Source organism: Gigantopelta aegis, chromosome 10, assembly GCF_016097555.1.
Source record: "Gigantopelta aegis isolate Gae_Host chromosome 10, Gae_host_genome, whole genome shotgun sequence".
Classification (NCBI taxonomy): Eukaryota; Metazoa; Mollusca; class Gastropoda; order Neomphalida; family Peltospiridae; genus Gigantopelta; species Gigantopelta aegis.
In genome coordinates, this window is record NC_054708.1 from 7742698 (window position 1) to 7760350 (window position 17653).

The 17653-nt window shown below is 39.3% G+C and overlaps 1 protein-coding gene across 2 annotated transcripts in view; it reads left to right on the top strand.

The window, feature by feature from the left end:
* Positions 1–1815: 1815 nt before the first annotated feature.
* LOC121383288 (non-neuronal cytoplasmic intermediate filament protein B-like) overlaps positions 1816–17653 on the top strand; it is a 28877-nt gene continuing 13039 nt past the window's right edge. The window contains exons 1-7 of one of the 2 annotated variants that reach the window (XM_041513208.1): positions 1816–2433; positions 10133–10319; positions 12181–12276; positions 13423–13578; positions 14619–14744; positions 15189–15409; positions 16210–16295. In XM_041513208.1, the coding sequence (XP_041369142.1) occupies positions 1937–2433; positions 10133–10319; positions 12181–12276; positions 13423–13578; positions 14619–14744; positions 15189–15409; positions 16210–16295 (1369 nt within the window). In that variant the 5' untranslated portion in view covers positions 1816–1936. The remainder of the gene's footprint in view (positions 2434–10132; positions 10320–12180; positions 12277–13422; positions 13579–14618; positions 14745–15188; positions 15410–16209; positions 16296–17653) is intronic. The other variant, XM_041513210.1, reaches the window with a different exon arrangement.

Consider the following 17653-nt stretch of genomic DNA (forward strand, 5'->3'; position numbering starts at 1 on the left):
AAACACCAAGACGACCGAAAACACTTTGGATGTACGGAAATGAATAATGTAACCAAATAAATCTAGGTAATGTCTGATATATATATATATATATATATATATATATATATATATATATATATATATATATATATATATATATATATATATATATGTATATCAGTTATTGGAACACGGCTTTAGTTGTGAAAAATACGCCATAGTTAAAAATTAGGTTCTGTCGCTTTAAAGGGAACAAGGCATTCTCTCCTGCCAGATTGTAGAAAATGGTATAAAGTGCATGCTGGAATATTTATAAAAAAAGTGTGGTGCATGGCTCACTCGCCGCCTCCTCGACTCCAATGTTCCTAAATGGTTAAAACCTATTTGTAAGTTCATCTAAGAAACCACAGATGTGACCTTTTTGTGTAGATGTTCCATGTATACAAATACAATGTGTGTGAGAGAGAGGTGTGAGGGTGCAATAAAACAGGTATACTTATGGTCCAGCCAGTTATTATTGTCGATTCTCTAAAAAGCCGTAAAGCTGAGCTGTTCGGTTTAAGAAATATTGCCATATCAGTGGTTATATTCAGCCAATGAATAGTTAAGTGTGGCCAACAGACCATGACGCGGCATGACGTTACCTGGCGCTACACTCAGGTGATACACCAAACACAGGTAAAGCCTGGGCTTAAAAATCTTACACAGGTACACGTAGCCAATTTTGCCAACTTGCCTGCTACTGCTGTTAACAAGCGAGGGGCTTTTTTTCTCCTTTTTTAAAAACTTCTTGTTTGCCTGCGCAGTCGTTGTGTCCACAACAGGTTAAAAATAAAAATGTGTCTTCGGTTGACGTGACCCACGCATATTTCTAGTGCAACTCGTTTGCAATGAAGCAGAAACTGCCGGTAATTAACTGTCCTTATCCTGGGAATTTAATTAATTGAGTTAACAACGGTTGTTCGGTTTTTATCAGCTGGCGAAAACAAACCGTCATTAAACAATTTTGTGTTTTCACTCTGTCACGGTAAATTACCGTCTCTGCTTGCACATTGATATATTACATTAGAACTAAATGCAGAGAAAGGCAGCTGTGTTACTCAATAGGCGAGTGTGATATTAGGAGCTGTTCATGAATGCTCACATGGCGGGGGTCAGATATCTGAAAATTAATAGTAAATAAAACGATGTTCTGTTGACCTGAAACTCAGAGAGAAATAAGTCTGCTGTCGTTCACTATCCACCCCCTTCCCCAATTGATTTGTTTGCAGGCTCATAGTTAAATAAAACTGCTGTCTCCCACCCCAACCACCATTTGCCCCCCCCCCCCCCCCCCCCCCCCCCCCCCCCCATTTGATGATTTCTGGGAGAGTTACAGGTTAATGGAGACGAGTGAGACGGCATAATGTGGATTGTTTTATTACTGTCCACGACCACAATCCATCTACACGTCCTTACTTTCTCCTTGAAGTAGTCTGTGTTGAGAGTAGGCAGATATTGATCGGTTTAGTAGTCGGTGTAAAAGGCCCGGTTTCCCAGAATATGCACGACAGCAAGAAACGACTACGTTCATGGAAAAGGATCATTGTGAATTACTACTCGACTAAGAAATTCATATGCGTAGTCAGCAATGCGTGCAAAATTTGTTTTTGATTCTTTTTAAAACGAGTTCTGCAAGTTTTACAAATGAGTAAGAGAAACTGTCGTGTAAGTACAGTATAGTGCAATGTGACGGTCCTACTGAGCATGAGCGACCGGAAATAGTGCCTGGCCTTATATGGATTTGTCACCTCCCATCGCCGGGCTACCGGCGGATTTGGTTTGACAGCTGTAGCGTTCAACGTCAGTCGGTTGTGTGTCATCCGAGGGAGCCGGTATTGTTTGGATTTTGTGCACGGATACGTAAAGGAGAGGGTTCACCGTTTGTCATTTGTTAGCTTCTCTTGAATTCACCATGTCGAAGACCAGTCAGAAGACCGAATCGTTGGAGATTCGCTCATCTCTCAAGCCGTTCGTGGGATCGCGTGGTAACACCACCATCATCCAGCGCCAGAGCTATGGAGGACCCATGACCCGACAGAACTTTGGTTCCCTGAGAATGTCCAGCGGTCCAATTCTGTCCGCCGGCACGTTCCAGGCTATGTCCAGCTCTGGGGTGGCCGACTTCAAGGACACCCGGCAGAAGGAGAAGACGCAGCTTCAGAACCTGAACGAGCGACTTGCCACGTACATTGACAAGGTGCGCTTCTTGGAGGCAAAATGCAAAATGCTGGAGGACCAGCTGAACCAGCTGCAAGGGGTGGGCAAGTTCGATTTGCAGCCCATCCGGGATATGTACGAGGCCGAGCTGGCCGAGGCGAGGAAGGTGATCGAGGAGCTGTCCAAGGAGAAGGCCGGCACGGATGCCAAGCTAGCTGGTCTCCAGGATGAGGTGGATCGACTCCAGGGCACGTAAGTACCTTTTGGCACCATTATAATAGTATGTATATGTGCAAAATTATATGAATTGTAAATTGGCCTGGTTTGCGGGCTGGGGGGAATCTATGGGTCTGCTTAAAACATTATTTTACTTCTTAAAAAACTTGATTAAAAAGTTAAAAACAATCTCTTAAGATCTTACCTGATATTAGCTTCGTAAAACAAATATAGAAGCTACGTTATAAAGATCTATATCGAGCGAGAAAATGTGCCGAAATAAAAAAAAATACGAAATGATATTTATATTAAACAATTTTGGCAAGTAATGTTTTTAATACAGTAGAATTTGTTGGCAAATAACCAAGAAAACATATAATTTGATTAATAATTGTAACCCATAGAATCACAATACTTATATTTTACTTGCAACTGCCAGTATTTGGAAATATTGCAGCTAAATCACTTCTTGTACAAACAAAATTCTGATGCCGGCCGGCAAACTGTTTACTGAACCACGCCTCCTTTTTCTACCTCCAGCAGAATCTAGGTAGTAAGCCTGTAGGCATTACGTGGATGATTGACAGCCGGGGTATTTCCTTTTGTGGGCACCTTAGGCGAGGCAGATACCATGTCCTCTTATCGTCATTCATTATAATTTACTGTCGGGTGTAAGGTCGCTGTATACCTGGTACCTCGTTAAACCGGTAGATGGCGCTGTAACACTGTGAGAAATCGCTCCACCATGCGTAACCAATATTTAATATGCACAACGTGTCACAACGTACGTACGACGGAAACCGATGTACGATTCCCTGTTGTTAACAGCTATACTTTTCATTCTTGTTATGATGTCATTTATTGTCCCATATCTGTCAAATGAAATTCTAACGCTATGTGGGTGTTAAGCTGTGATAGGTGAATATATAAAACCATACATATCGATCCGTTTGCAGTAAATACGCAACCGTCTCCTTTATAAATATTAAAATGAGCTTATTTTTATATCAATGCCATATAGTTTTTTTCTTCTTACCTGTCCAGTAAGTTGTAGTCGAAATTCCTGTAACGAATAAATAAACACGGTGTCCTCTATTAACGAGAATGATGCAGAGGTGAATGAGAAACGTCTAGGATCAAATGTCAGTCGATCGTGCTGTCCTGTCTGCCTGCTAACTCGGCAAATATTCCCTTATTGACAGAACATGTCCGATTGAAGTACAGGTCGCATACGTTCACACGCTGTAACGTGGAACCGAGTTGGCTCGCGTTTCTTAATTGACTTCTAGTTTTCCAGTTAGTAGTGGACCACGGGGTCCTAGGCCACTCAGGGAGACGCTATAGGTGTGGTTGAAGAGGGGTATACGTCTGAGGAGCAAATTTATAGATGGGGGTTTAGTCTAAAGTCCAAAGTAGCTATTCCTTTATCAACTTTAAAGATAGTTTCAAAATAAAAGTTGGAGACAGAAAATAAACTTAAACAATAAATAAGCTAAAAACACATGATTACTAACATGTCACTCACATACATAAACTTAAATATATTAATTCGAGCGCACGTTTTCGCATGCATTCATGTCACTGTTTACACAGTGGTAAATCGGAAGTTTTAAAAAGTTAGTTGAACAGTTAGATTTCAAATGCACTTTATTTACACGTTTGTTTATACACACGCTGACATTCTCTAAACTAGTATTATAATAATTATTAGTGAATAGTTCCACGGTTTGAAATGTTTTTCAACTGTATGAAAGAAGTCCACATGAGGTCGAGGAGTTACAAACGTCTCCCCAGCCGCTGTCACTGTTCACGTCTTCATTAATCATCGTTTATATCCACGACAGTCATGTCTCGTCCGTCTTTTCTTTCATCGAATACATGTAATCTAAAAATAAACTAAAATGTACCTGGGAAATGACAAATGGCTTTATGTTAAGTGTCTGTATTCTATAACAACCTCCCTTGTGCCTGGTTTTTGTCATAAAACCTCAGCCGACAATAAAAGTTATATTACTTAGCTTTTATCTGAAGTAAAAATATAAAACAGTGGCGGTCATTAGTATATTATCACGTTGACAATGTTTGCTCGTGAACCTGTTGATATTACGACAAATTATTTTCCAATGTCTCAGTCTCGTTGAATTTGTTGGAAGCTACGTTGCTATGTTCACACCACACCAGTCATGAAAGCAATTCTGACACATGGGTCAATACATACAAACTTTTATAATGTTCAGAGGTTTTAGTCTTATTTGTACTCCCTCGTGCAGTTTTGTATGGCGATGTCATTACACAGTTTGCACAGCCTCATGCAATTTGCATGGCGAGGTCATTACATAGTCTCCAGACTTTAAACATGTTTATATTACTGCTGGTTAACCTGGACATGATACTACCGGCCTCGGTGGCGTCGTGGCAGGCCATCGGTCTACAGGCTGGTAGGTACTGGGTTCGGATCCCAGTCGAGGCATGGGTTTTTTAATCCAGATACCGACTCCAAACCCTGAGTGAGTGCTCCGCAAGGCTCAATGGGTAGGTGTAAACCACTTGCACCGACCAGTGATCCATAACTGGTTCAACAAAGGCCGTGGTTTGTGCTATCCTGCCTGTTGGAAGCGCAAATAAAAGATCCCTTGCTGCTAATGTAGTGGCGACAGCGGGTTTCCTCTTAGAATCTGTGTGGTCCTTAACCATATGTCTGACGCCATATAACCGTAAATAAAATGTGTTGAGTGCGTCGTTAAATAAAACATTTCTTTCTTTCTTTCTGGACATGATACTAGTATTCAGTGGGTGTGGGCTTCCTACCTAGAACAGAAATGAAACCCGAGGCTATCACATATACATATTAGCAGTAGTAAAAGATTCTCCAGATACACATTTACTCAGAGACATGGCAGCACATACCTATACCTTTGAGTCATGGGGCACTAGGCTCTGTGTATTATTTGAATGTCAACTTACTAGTGACTTGGTCGTGCACTATTTCAGTGTGTGACTCGAATGACACTTTGCCAATCACTTGTTCGTGCACTATTTCAGTGTGTGACTCGAATGACACTTTGCCAATCACTTGGTCGTGCACTCGGTGTAGTGACCTCATACCTAACCACTGAACTGTAAGAACTCGCCGTGGGTGGGAGTCTGTACCTGGTTGTAAACCCAATACCAACCAATCCTAAAGCTGAAGTTCTAAACCACTAGATCACTGAGGCCGGTTTAACACGACTTTCATTTCAACTTATTTTCATGCTTATATCTAATTAAGGTCGAAACACGTTGTTCTTGGCACACACCTTAGCTGTCTAGACTGTCTGTCCAGGACAGTTGGTTAGTGAGAGAGAGGTGTAGTGGCCTTATACCTATTCACTGAGTCATTAAACTCGCTCTGGGTGAACCCTATACCAACCAACCTTAAGGCCGATGTTCTAACCACTAGACCACCGAGGCCGGATGAACATGAATGACTGGTCTGGACGTTTATTGGTTCTGACACGTCAACGGGTTTGTGCAGTGAAGCGTTCACTATTGATCGGTTATTTTTCGCCGGTAGCGCGGCCTGTGGGCGGATCGTCTTCGGTTCTCTACTGTCGACGTAATTTATGTTTTCAGGTTGAATGTGACGTGGAGAGATACTGGACCGTATAGAAAGGAAATGATTCTAAATTATGATAATTTGTATTAATAAGTCTGCCCCGGTACTGTGTTGTTACTATCACCATGACTGCGACAATAGAGAACATGGGGCAAAGTCATGAACTCTCGACCTCACAATTAATTGTTAATGATTCCCAGTACAAAACAAATCTATTGAGAAGGTCTAGAATCATGCATTACATGCAATTAACATTCATAGAAACAGCGCTGTTGTATTATTACATTTCTTTGAGCATTTAATCACATACACCGGCTCAAAGTCTTACCTTTTTAATAACAGGAAAACGTCTACTATTTCAAAAGGAAATATAATGTATACAAGACCTTGAATGTCCTTGAATACTATTTTAAGATCGACATTATATCTTGGGAACTGGAGCGCTAATACTACATACTAATACTAATACTTTTTCACGTTTACTGATATATTTATTGATTCAAGCATTTTATTACTGTTTCCAGTTATAGTATACTTGTATTATGACCAACACGTATGTGATATCCATTATCTCATTAAGCATTAGTTAACAGTCATAATTCATTTTGGAGACGACATATCGATCAGCAGTCTAGCCGGGGTTTGAGAGGTGTAGTTCGTAACACCAAGTCATCGTCCCTTCGGGGCAAAGTTAAACACGTCTGCAATCCGAAACATGTGCGTCTGAAAACCTCATCTCTTAAAAACTGAACATGTCCGTCTGAAAACTTCATATCTAAACAAAACTGCTGTCATAATCACTATTTAGGGTGAATGTTCTCATCCTTAATCTTGACACAAATTTACTCTTTGATATAACTGGATTAACAAATAAATGTATGAAAGCTGATCATTAACCAAGCACCATGGTTTTGACATGTCTGATATTTTGAATCATTTCCTACAATCTATGTCAAAACGGGTTGTCGTAGATAACAATGTTTTAATTAATATTTCTCTATTCATTTGATCAGAATTTCAGGGGAATAAACCCGGCTTAATTAAAGAAAGAGAATCTTAGCAAAAGAATAAATATAAATTTACTTCATGCTACTGAAACTATCATATAACAAGCAGTCTAGTAATCCAGTTATCAGATGTTGAAATATAGGGACCAATTAAAACTATGGTACAAAATGTATATCATCTGTTTCATACAGACTGAAAATAGAACAAACCCAAATACAAAGTTATATGATTAAAGAGATGAATTTAACATCAAAGTGTTAATTTTATTAGTACAAAGTATTTCCCGTCTGCTCCTGTTTTACTACTGTTAGGTGACCTCGCATTTTTGCTTCCGTTAGTTTAATAAAAACAACAAAGTTAAAGGTTGTTGTGTTTAACGACAACATCAGAGCACATTGATTAAATTAAATGTGACTTCATGGTGAATGTCAATTGCATGACAGAATGTTTACTTTTCTTATGCACCGTGTACCATCACTGTTTTACGATTTTGGATGCAATAACAGACTTGAAGTAGATTTCATGTCTTAGCTGCTATTGAGTGATTTTGCTTTATTGCTAGATCACCATCCGATTCATATGTTGAAACAGAAAATGTCACCCTTGTGAGAACTGAGTCTATGACTATGGTATTGTCTGATGTGACTCTTAAAAGCGTGATTAATTCACTCTTTAATGGATCATATCTGTGGATGGTAGACTTCCTTACTATGTAGACTGTTAGTTATATTGCACATGACGGCATGTTTCCTGGTAATACCTATCTGTTTAAAGTATCTTGTCTACAGTAGCATAGTCATGATACACCTGGTCTCGTCTGTGGCAATATGCATGTTAAAGATCCCTTATGTTAAGAATACCCCATGTGTCAGTGCTCTAGATCGTAAATGATAACTACTACAAAATGGTTCCACAGTTCTTCTTTACACTGTGTTTTAATTTAACAGTTGCATTTTTATATTGATGTTGAACATCACTTAATGTTTTGCCTTTACCATAGTTGGACACCCAATAGTCAATGTATTTTTTTGTGCTGGGGTGTCGTTAAAATCTAATCTAATATAAACAATATGGTTCACATACCATATCTGCTGGTCAAACAGTGTGATGCCTTGTTGGTATGCAAAGGCTGGGGTTTTTTTTACTAACATTTATAACTGTACCACTAGAACAGACCTCGCCATTTAAATGGAGCTACCCCTCTCGCTCCCAATCACTCCTCTGACTCTATTTCACGGTCCGGTCAGGTCCGGTCAGGTCAGAGTTTTTAGCGTGCACATTCAGAACAAGCTGTTGTAGCGCACGCCTGTCTTGGGCACAGGTGTCGGCTTCGGCCGGCTCCTCTGCCCAGGACAGGAAAGGGTAGGGGTGGAGCGGGAGACCGCCTGCACTGGCAGGTGCAAGAGAGCACCAGCAGCCCGACCGGGGTCGGTAACAGGCGGAGTTCACGGAGAGTAATTTGAATTTATATGGTATCAATATGATAATATTTTAAATGGTTCTCCATAATCTAATTTAGGAAAAGAATTAATCACTCCCATCAGTTTTTATTACGGCGAGGTGTGCTGTATAGTAAAACAATAAGCCATATCAAGACATGAAATGATATGTTTGTAGTCTTTGCTTCTGAAACCTAAACCATCGCGTGATAGCTAACTAATGACCGTATGTAACGTGTCACTAAATACTGAGTAATGATGGACAATAATTGGGAGACATTTACAGACCTAGCTTCTGCTGGGACTAGCTTAAATAAGTAAATACAAGTCTTGGCAGCAAACTCATCTGTTTCCTGTTGATCTGTGTCTGTGTGTTGGACTCTCCTTGTGAGACTAATCAGTAGCCACTGAGCCGTCTGGTCGTTCTGACATTTCCTAGTCACGTAGACTTTCGCCAACAGACGCAAATATTTATCAAGGGAAATAATTCACTTCTTACGTTTTTCAAATTGTTAGTTACTCCCCTTCAGACGCTAAACACAGGTTTTGAAACTATTTAATGAATACGCGTGAGCCAAGGGTATTTGCTTGGGGCTTAATAAATAACACCAATTTGATTAATTTATATGAATACCGCTAATGCAGCATGCGATACTGCGTTAAGATAGCGGAATATGGCCGGGGTCTTGCAGTTGTTAATAACATAATAACAGTATTTTCGTTGACTTTGTTACTGCTCCTTCATATTCCTAACTCCTTTAACCTCACATCTGAGTAAAAACAAAGGTCAGCTATGGTCTTATTAAGTATTATGTTCATTTGCATATACATGTGTAAAATATTCACTAAATAAAAACATTTTATTAATGTTAGAATCTATTACTTTTTCACATATATAGAATGGTAGAAGTAATATGTGATACATAAATAATTGTTTCTTGTTATTTGCATCTTTTTATCCACCAGTTTCACATGTACAACAAATAGTATTACATCTATTTCTTTTTCACATTATATAGAATGGTAACTATTATGTCATAAATATAACACTTCTTATTGTTTTCAACTTTTTATCCACCATTTTCATATATACAACAAATAGTATATATATATTATTACAACATTTTATATTTTCCACCGGCATCGATGGTGTAGTGGTTAAGCCACCGGACTTAAGTTTGGTAGGTACTGGGTTCGTATCCTGGTATCGGCTCCCACCCAGAGTGAGTTTAAGGACTCATATCAATGGGTAGGTGTAAGTCCACTACACCGACTTCCCTCCCATTAACCACTAACAACTAATCACTAACCTACTGTCCTGAACAGACAGCACCAGATAGCTGAGGTGTGTCCAGGACAGCGTGCCCAGGACAGCGTGCTTGAACCTTAATTGGATATAAGCACGAAAATAAGTTGAATTGAACGAATGCATATATTTTCTATTAAGCCACATGATGTATGCCTGGTACTAGCTCCCACCTAAGGCGAGTTTTAACGACTCAATTGCTAGGTGTAAGGCCATTACACCGACTTCTCTCTCACTAACCCACTGAACAGACAGTCTGGCTCAAAACAGCGTGCTTGAACCTTAATTTGGTATAAGCACGAAAACAAGTTCAAACGAATGAATATATTTTCTATTAAGTTGAAATGAATGAATGAATACATACTAACTGGTGCTATGTTTCCACAGGATCGACATCATGCTCCGTCACAAGACGGACTACCAGAGCAAGATCAACCAGCTGACTCAGCAGATCGGGGAGTACGAGGGCGAGCTGGGAACTCTGCGGGTCCGCATCAAGAACACAGAGGCCGACAATGACAAACTCAGAGAACTCTACAACAAGGCCATGGATGACATCAGGAAACTTAGAGCTGTGAGTATTGTGTATGCACCTTTGCCTGCATGGGTCAACATATCCTGAAAAGGACAGCCCCTGTTGTCCAGCTCCTTCTCCCAGGATATTGGTTTAAACAAACACAACTAAACCTGACCGGAGAACACTCATTTTAAACAGTAGGGCGCCGAACGATGCCAGCAGCTTGGAGATGGGAGTAGCAGTTATATATTACTTCGCCTTTCAGCTGGAAGGAAGGTAATGCGTTATCTTTAGAGTAGGTGAGTCAGTGTTACTGCCCACCCCCAACCCCGCCCGTTTCTGGTGCCTATCCATCAATGCAATCAATGTTCTTGCATTGTGGTAGGTAGTATGTTGCAAAGTCGTATCTTTTCACAAGGCAGATATAAAATAACGATTTGACACGGCAATGACGCTGGATGCAAACGTATGAATTATCTCCCTATGTTTTTCATTCATTTTGTCTTGCTAGTTAAACTCTTGCCTCCACACATAGATAGACATCCTTCTGCAAAATTGTCAGAACCTTAGATAAAATTGGATTTTACTAATATTGAGAAGACGCAAGAACATTTTGTAAGTGGGTGTTTAGGTGTTGTGATGGTACTATATGGTTGTGTCTGAACGGGGACGTCAGCGCCATGTACTGCAAGTCAAAAGCAATTATGGGAACTAGTGTTGAGGTATGGAACTGATTTGAAACGCCAATAATTGTATTATGGAAAAGAGAATTGATGTTTTATTATGAGAACTCTTCCTTCTGTGTATTGTGTAGTTTTTCAAGATCAGTGTCAGGTTAATTAGACCACTAATCGGGCCGAACAGCCGTAAAGTACGAGTGTTGCGATAAGAATGTTTGACCTGGTCGTCGAAACATATATGCCGTCATATTCATGCATGTCATCACAGCTGTATTTATTCCAACGAGCTCTGTCCTGTGCTAGGTTTGATTTAGTAAACTAGTCTGGGAGTGGCAGTCCTCTTTGATCGGTGCAAGAAGGATGTATTGCCTAGTAAAAGATCTCTTTGGGAGTGGCTGTCCTCCTATAGACGAGGCACTATATAGAGATTCACAGAATCAACCACTATTTTGTCAAATTTCTATTCGACTCTATTCGAGATAAGGTTTTGATTATGGATAATGGTTTTGTCATTCAGTTTTATGGCTTGTCTGAAACACGTGACATATGATTCTGCACTACACCTTCCACGCCTTCAGTCACATAGTTCTAGTACAATATAAAATCTGTTAGCGAATGGATTGCAACCCTTACCCACCTTCCCAACAAAGAACCAATTAGAATTTTAAAATTATGACTGATGTACTGTTATTTTGTACAACAGACTTTGCTCAATATTTATTTAACTTTGGGAACCAAAACAGCTATAATTTCAAGTATATATATATATATATGTACACACACACACACACACACACACACATACACACACACACACACACACATACACACATACACACACACACAGAAGCAGCAAAGTAACTACTTGTTCTTGAAACAGAACACTGATGTTTACTTATTATTTTGTGTTATATATATGCAAAAAAGATAGCGGTTATTTTACCAATACCTGTGACTTTGAAATTTTTAATTTTATTAACGAATTAATAGACACTGTATTGGGTTATATATTATAAATTATATATGTATTATTTATTAAAATTTAGTGGACGTGTATCATTAATGAAGAAAACAGATGTTTTAAATTCCTTGGAGTTGTGAAATACATTTATCGGATTATTTTCAGTATTTCGACCCTATACAATACAAAAGTTTTTTATAACGATATTGTAAATGTATCTAGAGATTGTGTCATGTTCTTCGTCCTCTTTTACAACTAAACTCTGCTTGTTTTTTAGGATCTGGACCATGAGACTCAGTGCCATATTGAAGCCGACAATCGTGCACAGAGCTTCGAGGAGGAGTGCGAGTTCTACAAGGCTCTCCTCGACAAGGTCAGCGAACACGTTTCATATCATTCCAGTCTACAGTGCACGGGGGAGGGGGGGGGGGGTAATCACAGTTACATGGGGTTTTTTTGGGTTTTTTTTCTTTTGTTTTTTCTTTTTTTAATATCCTGATTGACGTAATTTTTATCAGTGTATGTACGTCGTTCAGTCAGTGCGTAAAGTCCTTCTGTGTTTGATAGCTCACAGAGATCAGAAACTATCACTGATCATTCATGAGTGTGATTTAATTGTGTCATTGTGCGGAGGGGGGGGAGGGGGGGGGAGTATGGTTGTCTGATTGTTCCACTGTGGTCTGACTGTCATTATTGTCTGATTGTATCATTGTCTGATTGTGTCTATGTTGTCTGATTGTGTCATTGTCTGATTGCGTCAATGTCTGATTGTGTCATTGTCTGATTGTGTCAATGTGGTCTGATTGTGTCATTGTCTGATTGTGTCAATGTGGTCTGATTGTGTCATTATTGTCTGATTGTGTCAGTGTGGTCTGATTGTGTCAATGTGGTCTGATTGTGTCAATGTGGTTATTTTATCGTCTTTGCGGTCTGATTGTGTCATTGTAGTCTGATTGTGTCATTGTCTGATTGTGTCATTGTATTATGATTGTGTTAATACCGTTTGACTGGTACATCGGAGTAGCGTACTTTTCTCGTGCCATTCTGCGTGTGTTTTGCATCATCATAACTAGTCCACAGCAATAAACGTTGCCCCACGGCCTGGTGGCGATGCTATAATTTTCCTTTAATCATAATTGATTTATATAAAATGTCATTTCATGCAACACATTTCAAGACCTTTGACACACATTCACAAATTTAAAATGAAAATATTACTGACTGGTGGATAGTGGTACACTTTTGATAGTGAGATATTCTGTGTGAGTATTATTGTATGTTGTTTTGATGCTAGAATTAAAATATTACTAACTCGTGGATAGTGGTATTCTGTTTGAGTAATATTGTATGTTGTTTTGATGCTAGAATTAAAATATTACTGACTCGTGGATAGTGGTATTTTGTGTGAGTATTATCGTATGTTGTTTTGATGTTAGAATGAAAATGTTACTAACTGGTATTCTGTGTGAGTATTCATTATTGTGTGTTATTATTACTGTATGCTGTTTTGATGTCTCAGGTGCCCAAGGGCGAGACGAAGCTGACGATCCAGGGTCTGGACATGAAGTCGTACTGGGACAGCAAGCTGAAGGAGTGCGTGCACGACCTTAACAGCGAGTACCAGAACACTGTGGAGCTGATGAGGACCGAGATCGAGAACAGATACGCCATGCAGGTGGGTCAACATTTCACATCACGCCTTGACGCCTAGATCTTTTAGACTCCGGCCTGTTTTACGAAGCGATCTTAGCGCAAAGATCACCTTAAGTGCGTAAGGAAGCTACTCACATAAAGCTTAAAACACTTTGGAGTCTAGACTCAAATATCTAATGACGTCACACGTTTACAATTTGTATGGCGTTGCAATGACTTTAAGGACTCAGACTCTACTGAGTCTTTGAGTCTAGACTCCAAAACGTTATAAGCACCAGGCCAGGATGTAGGTCACGACAATTTGTCTTACGTTAATGCAATCAAGTTTTCACGCGTTTGTGTTTAGACCAGGATGTAGGTCACAACGATTTGGCGTTATATAATTTCAGTGATCTTTTGGTGTGTTTCTGCCAGGATATAGGTCACATGAATGCAGTATTCTTTGACGTGTTTGCATTTAGACCAGATTGTAGGAAATAACGATTTTACGTTTCATGAACTCTCCACTTTTGACGCGTCTGTGCTTAGATCAGGATGTAGATCACGACAGTTTGTACTAAACGAATGTAATTATGTTTTGACCAAATGGTAGGTGATAACGATTTGGCGTTTCAAAAATTCACTCCTGTTTTGACGCATCTGTATTCAGACCAGGAATTATAGCATCTCTTACAGTGTGGTGATTTTAACATACATACTTACCTGGCTACTTCATGTGTTATCCATTCTAGTCTTCATTTATCTCGAGACGTTGCTGCTAAAATGTTCTGATATCTTTAATATGGTGTTTCGACTGACGCCTATGTATAAATGGACTTTTCTGAGAAATATTAACTTTTTTATAGACTTAATTTGACATCTAGATGGTATAGCAGTTCGTTGTGTGGTATATCATTGTTCTTTGACAGCATCACTGTATCACTGCTTGAGCCGAAACAGATCCAAGGCGGTGTGTATATGATTGTTATTTGACTGTGTCACTGATTCACTGTCAGCTGAAACAGATCCAAGGCGGTATGTATATGATTGTTATTTGACTGTGTCATTGATTCACTATTTCAGCTGAGACAGATCCAAGGCGGTGCTGTAAAGGATAACTTGGAGATAAGTCACATGCGAGACGAGATTAAGAAGCTCAAGAACCAGCTTAGTGAAAAGTCGTCTGCCCTCAGTGATGCCGAGGCCAGAGTAAGAATACCATTGTTTACTGTCCGCCGTCGTTTCACAGTGCCACAGATGACTTAGAGTCAACTGATACGCCTTGACTATGTAGTGTAATTAAAATAATAAACAACTTCTTATTGATATTTTTATATCATAACAGCTGTGATTTTCGGTACCCATACCCATACAATTGACAATGTCTATTTTTTTGTAAAGAATTCAAACTCAAACATATTTTAGTGGGTGGGTTTTTTTTTGGGTTTTTTTTGGGGGGAGGGTTGCTGTTTGTTTTATTTTTGTTTGAGTTTGTTGTTGTTGTTGTTGGGGGGGGTTGGTGGGTTGGGGGGTATTATTTTTTATTCTGGAATATTTTATTCTGTTCCAATTACAGACTGTAAATATATAAATGTAGCATTATAGTAATAGTCTATTATTCGGCATCTAATGACTGTGACTTGGTTTCCCCAGGCACGAATCCTCGAGGGAGAAGTGGCTGACCTGCAGAGGCAGTTGATGGAACTGAGGAACGAATACGAGGAAACCAGCATGAAACTGAGGGACGACGTGGATCGTCTGCAGCAAGAGCTGGAGGCGTGCATCGAACAACTCCGTCATCTTATGGACGCCAAGCTCTCCCTGGAGCTCGAGATCTGCTGCTACAGACAGTTGCTGGAGGGAGAAGAGAACAGGTCGGTGTTTGTGTAAACTCTATTTGTACCTCATCATATGTCCCGGGAAGAACATATCCAGGCTGTAATTGTAATTCCATTGACGACGAAACGCTGGTACCGATTTGTTTTACGGGGTTTTTTTTAAATTTGAACATTATGGTTAGAGTTCTTTCCCATACCAACCAGTGCTTAGCAACTAGTATATCGAAGGTTGCACGGTATGTGTTTCTATCTATTGAAAAGTAGATATGGAAGATTCTTGAACTCTGTCTTGTGCTAGGTTCGATTTAGTAAACTAGTCTGGTAGTGACAGTCCTCTGTGAGCGATGCGTGAAGGGTGTATTGCCCAGTAAAGGATATCCTCTATAGTGGTTGTCCTCCTACAGACGAGGCACTAGATAGAGATTCGTGGAATCAACCACTATTTTGCCAAATTGCTATTCGACTTTGCATTGTGCAGATATATGGTTTTGATCATGGATAACAGGTTTGTTGTTACTTGATATGAATAGTGTATGTGGCGATAGTCGATTCCATTTCACTCTTCAGACCAAGAGCTCAAAGTGTTGGGTGAGGAAGCATAGAATATGTTCAATATTATCTGTAAGTAAGACTGGCAAGTAGTCAGTGGAATTGCGAGCCTTGCTAGGTCATTATTTGGAAAGAGAACTTCTTTTCGTTCGCTTGACCACTATACGTTGAGGCCAGCTGTGAGTATGAATGATACTGTCCTCTGTAGATCTGGTTATTTTGTTTCAGAACCTGTTACGGTTGCAATACAGATACATCAGTGACATGCTTCGATTGTTTTATTTTAGGACCGGACTTCGCCAGATCGTGGAGCAGGCCATGGGTATACAGAGCCAAGGCACCTCCCAGCTGTCGGACATGATCGGACAAAGCAGTTAGTATCAACGTTAGTTCACCAGAGGTGGCAGGAGAGAGAGGAAAACCATTCCCCGTTTTGCATATAGATGATTGAGGGTCCAGTAACGTTTAACGTGTTAATACGGTTGTTCCTGTCATGTAATCATGGACCAGAAACTAACTCTATAATATCTGTAGTATCAGTGTGTATTTACTCGCATCTTTTTGGCCAGCCTGTAAACCGTTTCGCTTCTTCCGCCTTAACTCTTTTGCAATACTCTTGTTTCTATATGTTTTTGTTTTTTAACGTCTTTCCTTGTTATGATGCATACGACTGACTGTCTTTGTGATACAAATATATTATAATATATAACCCTAAATGAGATGTGATAACACGTGATCATATTTAGTGTGATGCAAGGCATGACTGAGTGTTTGCCATAACTCGGTTCTAGCGTCCAACAGTTGTGGAAGTTTTGCAACGAGTTGTCATATAGGTTGTGACATAGAACTCTGTGGGATATATTTGAACATACCACCGAGAAGTTTTGTACTATTCGTTTCATTATCAAATTAGGCAGATCATTAGGGGCATCGCATAATGCAATGCATTTTAACGCTTTTTTCATTGTTGGCGACCTCAAAGGGTACCACTACTGCCCGTGCTAAAACTGTAATTGATTTTTTTTTGGTATTGTTATACGCAAAAAGGTATTTATCTGTATATTAGATTTAGCAGAGATGTATATTTGAATATTTTAGATTGTTTTTAGCATATTGTTATTTACTTTAAAGCTTCAAATTGAATAAACTCTTATTTGAAGACTGCCACCGTCTTGCAGGCTTTATTTCAAGAAAACACGCGTTCCATGGGGCAGCACAATATCGGACATTTCTCGGGAGAAAATATTAATATGGAATATTTTCTAAATACAATAGTCAGACTCTGTAAAGGACTGGAAAATATTAGTGCAATGATGCAGTCTTATGATAATTTATATTTTTGTTTGTGTTCTTGTTTCGTTTTGGGCTTTGGGCTTTCTTTTTTTCTTCAGTGTAGAAAAAAAGGATTTTGAATGGAATTCGCTTCTTGGTTTCTGGTCAGTGCTACGTTTACCTGCGTAGAGCGTCCTTACAAAGAAACCTAAAATGATATTAAAATCGAATTTGTTTCATGTCTTCCAAAATGGATCAACCATCGTTTATTCATTCATTTCATATTTTTAATTAATTAAATCTTAATTCTATTATTCATTTTAAATTGGCTCAAAAGATTAAAACATGAGTAATATTGTTGAAAAGATTATTTTTAAAAAGTCTGTTTTATTTAACGACACCACTACAGCACATTGATCAGAGATTATTAAATGTTATCATTGCCCTTTGCAGTCACGG